This window comes from Alosa alosa, chromosome 16 (genome assembly GCF_017589495.1).
Source record: "Alosa alosa isolate M-15738 ecotype Scorff River chromosome 16, AALO_Geno_1.1, whole genome shotgun sequence".
NCBI lineage: Eukaryota > Metazoa > Chordata > Actinopteri > Clupeiformes > Clupeidae > Alosa > Alosa alosa.
Genome location: NC_063204.1, coordinates 13,928,360 through 13,937,625, shown reverse-complemented (window position 1 = coordinate 13,937,625; position 9,266 = coordinate 13,928,360). Strand labels below are relative to the sequence as shown.

The 9,266-nt window shown below is 47.5% G+C and overlaps 1 protein-coding gene across 1 annotated transcript in view; it reads right to left on the bottom strand.

The window, feature by feature from the left end:
* Positions 1–8,564, bottom strand: part of ncam1b (neural cell adhesion molecule 1b) — a 115,936-nt gene extending 107,372 nt beyond the window's left edge. Inside the window, exon 1 of the mRNA XM_048267010.1 lies at positions 8,261–8,564. Coding sequence (XP_048122967.1) covers positions 8,261–8,312 — 52 coding nt within the window. The 5' untranslated portion in view covers positions 8,313–8,564. The remainder of the gene's footprint in view (positions 1–8,260) is intronic.
* Between the last annotated feature and the right edge of the window lie 702 nt (positions 8,565–9,266).

Sequence of the window (9,266 nt, the reverse complement as noted above, 5' to 3'; positions counted from 1 at the left end):
TGTGCTCCATCTCTACACTCCCTTCACGTTACACGTCAGACCCTTTACCAAACCATATGGTACAAATGTTGCTTACTGGTGCACCCCTGGGTTTATAACCAAGCCAGTGAAATCTTCTCCAGAGTAGGGGGGGCTGAGGCTAATTCATAACTGTCTGTACGCAGTCTGACATGAAGCTCTTCAGAGATGGGATAATTACTGTGCTACAGCGGTGTAATTAGACACAGACAAACAATAATTACTAAATAAACAGCCAACAGCTGAGCCGCACAGGGAAGTTGGCTGAGTGGGGGCGCTCGAGCACCCGGGGCGTCCGGGTCGGGCCCTGTCTCACACGACTGACGGCGTCACTCATAGCCCGGGCCCGTTTGAGAGGTTCTCCTGCTGTCAGCCCCTCTTCAGCGGAATCACTGGATCTCTGCGGCAGCCACTGCGCAGGAGAACCGGAGGAGAGGAAGAGAGCTCGGCCAGCGGCTGGAATTATTCATCAGAGCGAGAGCCCGACTCCCCGGAGCTGGAGAGGGGGAACGACGTTCTCTTCAACACAGACCTCTAACAAGCAGGAGAACCAACACAGAGGAGAGGAGAACTCATCCTGGCACAGAGCAGGAATCACGTACCAGCTGTAGAGTTGAAACATTACGCAACGCATTACGTATGAACTATTTATCAGACCTGATCGATTAAAAATAAATGAGAGCTGGGAAGTGAGGCTGACCACACAGTGTAGTGTGTTTCCTCCGAAGGGTCAGTAATGAAAAGAGCTCTTTAAACACACAGATTTACAGCAGCATGGAGGGTCTCTCAGATTGTTAAACAAATCACTACTGATATCCGCTTACACTAGTTTCCCCTTCCCCCTGTTCTAACTACTACGCCGACTTCACTTGGCTTGTAGGACCTACAGAGTATAGCCCGAAAAGCCCAAAAGCACACACTTCACACGATGATGAGTAACACACCACCAGCACCAACACCAGCACACATGGTCCCTCAATAAAGTGGCTTTCCATAGGGCCCTCAGTAAGGACACTCTCCATAGGACCCTCAGTAAGGATGCTCTCCATAGGGCCCTCAGTAAGGACACTCTCCATAGGACCCTCAGTAAGGATGCTCTCCATAGGGCCCTCAGTAAGGACACTCTCCATAGGACCCTCAGTAAGGACACTCTCCATAGGACCCTCAGTAAAGGGGCTCTCCATAGGACCATCAGTAAGGACACTCTCCATAGGACCCTCAGAGATATGTGTCCTCCTCTCCATCTAATCTCTCCCACAAGTGTGGACGTACAGTACATCTAAGCTCTTTAACAAAGCAAGCCTGTCATTTTGGAGGAAATAATTTTACACCGCTCAAGCGCAGCCATTGATGGGTGAAAGAGAAAAGAGAGAGAGAGAGGGAAAAAAATATAAGACAAAAAAATGACAAATCTGAGGACCTGGTATTTTTTCCCAGCATGATCAGTCTCCCTGTCAGGACTGTGCACACAGTTATTAGCGATTAAGGGGACAGGGCCTAATGCATCCCCTTTATTAAGCTTAACTAAATTAACACTCTCAACCGGAGAGAAATCTGTGTCTGGACAATTGGGTTTAAATGTTTAATGCTGCGGCCTGGACAGATAGAGATGGGTGGAGGCTTCTGAGGGAGGATATCAGACCAGGCTAAGAGGCGGGAAAATACGTCAAGAGAAGAGAGAATAGAGGACAGGAGAGGAGGAGAAGAGAGAGGAGAGGAGAAGGCAGAGAAGAGACGAGATGAGAAGAGAGGAGAGAAGAGAGGAGAAGAGAGAAGAAGACACAGAAGAAAGGAGAGGAGAAGAGAGGCGAAGAGAGAGAGCAGAGGAAAAAAAGGCGAGAACAAGAGAAGACTGGAGTAGAGAGGCGAGGGGAAGAGAAGCAAGAGGTGAGGGCGAGTGTCTCCACATTCCTGTTTATTCTGGCACCCACAGTGCTGCTCATTTGGTTACTGTGCTAATCTCTCCCTAACCCCCTCTCAAAAAACACGGGTCAGGGGGGATGAGGCTGAAATTTGATTAAGACGCCACTAAGCTTGCGTGAGCTCACTGTTGTTGTTCTAAGACATTACAACTGAGGCTGAGGCCACAACTGAGACGCTTCAGATGTGTCTGGCCACACTGCTGATCCCGAGGACAGGAGGTCCTTCTGGGCGGGTGGGTGAGGAGTGACCCCCCACACACACACACACACACACACACACACACACACACACACACACTCTTTATGAGGAAAACATAATATGATCAGGCCGGTTCCCTGGGCCACGGCACTGTTAAAGCCAAGCCGAGTCTCTGCGCGCATACAGAATATCAATTAGTCACGCATGGCTGAGTGACTAACACCGCGAGTATGCTGCTGCTGTTGTACTATATGTTTTCTGTTTCAAAAACAGCACCAGGGTTATAAAGCTCTCTCCTCTCCTATGCCATCTCATGCAGACACAGCAGCAGGTCTCTGCTCTCTGCTCTGTCGCTTCCTGATTTGTTTATCTATGCCGGCTCAATCTGTGGAGATGCACACCTGCTGTCATTGTGTTGAGTGAGTCTTATGTAACAGGCATGTTATTTGTGCTTTTTCACGAAAGCACATGCAGAGCGTAAGGGGGGTCAGATAGGCCCTTCACATACAGGATTAGCGCCTTCACAGCGGGGAGAAGATTAAAGCTCGCCACACACACACACACACACACACACACACACACACACACATCAAACATCCATGTATGCTACCAACACAAGATATACCACACAAGCACACATACTCATATAATAGGCTCCCCACTCCCCCCACCACAGAAACACCCACAATTACAGATCTCTGTCCAGTAAGCTGAGGATGTTTCGCCCAGACAACAACATTGTAAGTAAGAAAAGCCATGTAACACAGTCTGCCAAACACTGGCTGACAAGTCAAGTAGACACCCACACACACACACAAGCATCAAGCATGCACACACTCACTTCCCTTATCCTGTTACTAAAAAACACCTCCATTCCTGTTACTAACAACCCCCACCTCCACTCCAAAACTCTCTGCAACCCTCCTGTTACTAAACAACCCCTCCACACCTAGTCTCCTGTTACTAAGGATACCTGACCCCTCACCCCTTCCACTGCTGAGGGTGTAGCTCTAACAAGCAAAGCCACCTGACCGTCTCAACCTCTCAGACGGTCTCTCCAGACGTCGAACACACAGCAAATATAAACTGCTTCTTCTACCGCACTCGAATACTGTATAATCTGTAGCCAGTGCAGTCAGGCATGCGCACGTGACTAGAATGACACATTATAGCCAAACACACACACACACACACACATACACAAGTGACCTGAATATCACATTATAGTCAGGTACACACACACACAAACACAAACACACACACACGTACACACTCCCACCCTGTGACCTGAATAAATTGTTAGTACCCCTCAGGTCATCTGGTCCTTCCCTCAGGGAGACCAATTCGGTTTGCAAACATACATAATATACCCTGGGAAAGTGACAGGGCTCTGAGCAAGCGCGCGCACACAGACACAGACACACACTCATTTAATCGGTATATAGGGCACCTGCATTGTCCACTATACATGTTTCCTACATAAGGTTTTCTAACTTTCTCATAATGTATCTTTCTCAAATAAAACACTGAGCTAATTCCCATAATTAGTAAGTAATGAGAAACTAACGCTGGCTGCAGGGATGAATGGAGTTGTATAGAGAAAGAGAGGAGATGAGAGGAGAGAAGATGAGATGAGAGGAGAGGAGAGCAGAGCAGAGGAGAGGAGATGAGATGAGATGAGATGAGATGAGATGAGATGAGATGAGATGAGATGAGAGGAGAGGAGGAAAGACAAAAGAAGGAGGAAAGGAGAGGAGAGGAAAGGAGAGGAGAATGCTCCACTGGCATCACGCTTGTTGGCTCGACTGATCCGTTGGGCAGCCATTGACAGCAGCGGCCATGGGAGACAATCCTCTCATCTGCTCTGGGCATCAGAATAGAACCGAGGGCCCTCTGCCACACCACCAGGGCACAGCACAGGCTGCAACACACACCAGCGCACACCCACAGCCAGCCTGACAGACACCAGAATAGAGTACACACACACACACACACACACACCAGAGTGCACTACACACACATACAAAAACACACAATAGAGTAGACTACACACACACACATAATGCACTATGTAATGCTTTAACTGGGTAGGATCATGACCCATTTAGTCGTTTTTTGATGAACTGGTTACCGTATAAGCCCTAAATGGTATTGAATATTCACACCAAAGGGCAGACATATCAAGTCTTCCATGGTGTTGGATGGCGGGCATTTCAAGCAAAAATATGCTTAACATGTTACAACAATTGCATAAACTTATATTCTATAAATATTCGTTATTCGACTATTCAAAAAGTCCTCACCCCAGCCTTTCTGCCAGCCATGCTCTGCTATGCTTACATAACCACTGTTTCTGTGTGTGTGTTTGTGTGTGTGTGTGTGTGGTCTCACTGTCCCTGTGGTTTGACCAGCGCTGTTTTCAATCTGCTGGCTGTAATCGGCAGCCAAGTCCTCTTGTACGAGTGTGTGTGTGTGCGTGCCTGAATCAATGTGTGTGTTTTGGCAGAGAGCACACAGGTAGGGAGAGACGCCGTTGATGATGCAGTTGTTGTGTTTCCTGCGGAGCATCGCAGGCCTGAATCTGCCATTTCGGCTCAAAATCACCAGGGAGAGAATAGAGGAGCCAGGCCCCTTGGGAGCCATTTTGTTTCAGGGGACATCCTGTAGGGCAGGCAGTATTTCTCTCTGTCTCTCCCTCCCTGGAGGGTGGGGGGATGGAGAACTTGCCTCAAACGCGCTGCCACCTGGGTATCTATCAGTTTAACACACACACACACACACACACACACACACACACACACACACACACACACACACAGGCACTCTCTCACACACAGATCGAGCAAGAGCTAACTAGAGTGTAAGTGACTGACGCTACAGGCTGATGCTTCTGTGTTTTGTACAGTACTGTTAGAACATGAGCAGGGACGACTCTGGAGACCTGTATGTGTGCGCGCGTGTGTGCATGTGTGTGGCATTGTGTCAGTATACTCTGTCCCTGCACAAGAACATTACAGGATGTTCCGCAGGTGACACCCCCAGTTGCTGCCTCGACTCACAGGTTGAATGTGCATGCGTGTGTGTGTGTGTGTGTGTGTGTGTGTCCTTCACTGGCCTCAAGTCACTTTTTAACAACTCCTCTGTCCGTTTTTTAACCTCTCTGGCCCCTTGTTGGTCATCCGTGTAGCCCTGTGAAAACGTCCTGATGCTCTGTGGACAACAGCAGTCTCCAACATGTTTAATTACTGTGGTCCTGATGCAGCAGTAAGCAGGCTGTGTCCCTCTGCACAAGCCCTGGCTTACCCCCAGCATGCAGCAGCATTCGGATAGACTTATCATTCAGAATTTGTCCAAAAGTGAATAATGCATGGCAGAGAAAAGCCCTCACACACACACACACACACACACACACACACAGATAAACGCGCTCGCACGGCACACACGTCCCAGCGCGACCGGCTGTAAAATTGAAACTGAGGCGGCGGTAAGCTGAAATCAATAATGTTGTGTTTACAAACACGAGCCGCTCAGGGCTGGATGGCCGTGGCGCGTCATGGCGAGTGCGATAGTGAGGCGCACGTGCGCGCTGCTTTGGCTTATCCTGGGAGAGAGGCTCAGCCCGAGCAGATTGGCATCTGAAGCTCTCAGACCAGCAGACCTCAGCATGATTGGCTGGATTTGTCATCACAATGATGACAGACACATGTATGTAATTACTCTACAGACAGACGGTCATACGCAGGGAGGGGTGGGAGGGGGCACACAGGCTGGCCCCCACCTGAGAGAGACCCAGCATTTAATATTGATTTATTACTCATTCATTAATATTGAATTAACATTTAATATTAATTTATCTTTATCATCCATCTCCCTCTCTCCATCTCTCACTGACTCCTACTATCTGGCACACCATTAAACTTGTGGGCGGCAGCTTCTATTCACAGCCTGTCTGTCTGTTTGTGGAGGAGATCCAGCCCCAGTCTGGTGGGCCCCTAAACTGGTCCAAAACAGACCTAGATGAGAACCTAAACTAGTCAAAACAGACCTAGATCAGCGCCTAAACTGGTCAAAAACAGACCTGGATTGCCCCCTAAACTGGTTCTAATTGGTTCTGGATCGGCCCAACTGATTCTAATTCTAATGGGGCTCGGATGCGGACCTGCGGCGGCTTTGGGCCAGTTGTGGTTGAGGGTCAGCGGCTGTTGAGAGATGCTGCCCCTCAGCCACGTGCAGGCGGCAGAAGATGGGCAGTTCGTTAAGGCGCTCCCGGATTAGCGGCTCATCCTGACTGGTTTACCTCCGCCACCCCTCCCAGTGTACACAAGGAAAACACATCACCAGCGCAATGAGACGGGCAAGGTGCAAGCGAGCGAACGGCCATGCCAGCTAATTGACAAGGCGCGTTTCAAAGATCTGAAGCCCATACAGGAAGATTACATCACAACAGATGAGTCATCTCCACCCCCTCCCACATACACACGCGCGCGCGCACACACACACACGTCCCAAGCCCCCAGTGGCGCACATGACAACCCCACCCCTTTTCTTTACCTAGCATTCAGACTGAGGTCCCAGGGAATTCCACCGAATTTCCAAAACATCAATATGCATGAACGCACTGAGCGGTTCAATGTTGAATATCAAACCAGCCCTCAGTCGCGCTTTACTGATGGGTAAAACAGCGCGCTCTCGGCGTCCCGTTACGGGACAAGCCAGCACTCAATAAAATGGCTGAAAATGCTCTTTCGCTCGGAGAGATATCCTTGCCAATAAACCGCCATGCGAGGTGAAACCAATCCATACATAAACCGAGATGTTATTCACAAACGAGCTAAGCTTGTGTCAGATGTACGCAAATCTATATGCCTCCATCAGAGAGCAATTCCCTTTAACTACAGTCGCAAGACGCGAGGGCAGGGAATCTTAATCAACGCTGCGTGCCATCTGCGCTTTCTTGGCTAGAATGGAATGCAACTAATAATACACCATCTATTTTGTTTTCTTCCATTCATCCAAACACAGGCACACCAATTAGGGTTAACGCACAGCGCTTACCCATTTTACCCGTCTGATGATATTAGACGAAAACAACATGCTAATTTACATTTACACAACTAATAAGCTATATGGATTTACATACAGCTGTCCACATCACAGCCCTCTAACAACTACAATTGGATAGAGGAGACTCAAATAGCGTCGACATTTAAAACAAGTGCACACAAAGTGGACAACCTTTAGCACGTCACTGCTGTGCATTGACTTAACCCCTGAATAAAAAATAGCGGATTGTTCCCGCCCAAACCGTCTACCGTTAGGTGTTAGTTGATGGACTGTTGAAGTGTTTGTGCACAGGTGGAGCACTGGACTGTACTGCGAGGAACAATGCCTCTTAAGTCCCACAGGCAGTGTAAAACTAGCTTAGCAAGCTCCACGTTAATTAACTACGAAATAAAGCTCGACCTGCATCCCCAGATGGTTTCCACTAACATTAGGCTACTCTAAGTCATTTCTATTTCGCTTTTGGCAGAATTGTTCACAAGAGTCCAAGTGAAAAATACCTCATCGATAATATTGATTTAAAACGTCTTCAACGTTAATTTCGGGTAAATTAATCTGAATTGCCTAGTGCACTATATTGAGACTGCTGTTTCATCCGTCAACCAGCAAGTTCTCAAGGCTCCTTATTCCTATTTTAAGAAGGCTAACTCACTAGCTTGCTAACCAGTTAACGTCAGCCAGATCCCCTTTAAGCTAACAAAGCTTGTTGGAAAGGCTTAACTAGCCACTTAAAGACACGAGCAGCAGGACCAAATTTGCTTATTTGTTTTATGTTTGCTTGTTCAGTTGTTTTTGACAAAAATATTGACGAGTTAGTCTTGGTACAATAATTCAGAAGCGCGTTGCAATGCTGTCAGATTCACCAGTTTATGTTTGCACCGTCCCCATCCCCTGCTTTGGAACATCTTCATTCAAACAGGTCGGCTGTTGTTCCACCTGCTACTGAACACGCAAGCGCCACACATCAGCTATATTAGCCATTTGTTTGGGAGATGCTGTACTCAAAGTTACATCAGTGTAACAGTTGTTTTTATAATAGTCGCAATTATTTAAATCTTACCTGCAGTGACAATAAAAAGCGACACCAAGACGAAATCCTTGGTCCAAATCATCGCAGCCACTTGACACGACGAGGGGAATCTCTCCTTTTTCAAGATAACGCTTGCGTTAACGTTAATCCTTACAGATACGAAAGTGCTTAGTTACAGTTCGCCAGAAAACAGTGGAACGTATGCGTTATCTCTCGTACAGTCCTGTGATTTGATTAGCTGATGCTGCTAGCTAACTTACACTGTGAATGGGATGTCTGGCCGTCAGCCGAACACGCTCGAGTGGGGTAGCGTCGCCTGCACGGTGCTCGAGGATAGAGCTCGGGCTCTCCACAACTAATCCGCCCAATCAGCGACGCTCCTCACTGAATGATCCGTTGTTAAATAGTGCGCGGGGATCCATACACCATGATATGGACAAGGATTACTTGATTAAGCGATGACAGTTGTTGACAGTCAAACATTTGTTTACGTTACGGGCGATAACAGCAGGAGTGATGGTGCTTTATAACCCTAATATAGCTAATATCCTGCTGCCCGGTGGAACATCTTCGATCCATCATTTAATTATTGTCCATTATGGCCAGGAAGGATGATCCACCGATAGGCCTACATCATATGGATGTATGAACTCAGTCTAAATATAGCCCTTATTAAGTCGTGCATGCCTCTGTAGAATCAATTTTATTCAAATTCATTTGTCTCATTATGAAACTCCTGTGACAATTGGGGTTGTTGTATATGGGGCCATGAGGCCAAAGTAAAAATTGAGTTCTGTTATTTTTAATCAGATCACATTAGCAGACTAGTTGGACATGTGACCAAAACCCCAGTAGCCTCCACATTTGTTGTATTACCAGGCAACACTGGGAAGAAAAACAACACTTGTCTTAGAAGAAAACCCTTTCTCTTTAAACATATGGTCGATGTGTGTGTGTTTGTGTGTGTGTGTTGGGGTGCTCATGCTGCAATGTGTAATCAAATCACAGTCCAGTAGGTCTATGCACCATCTGCAAT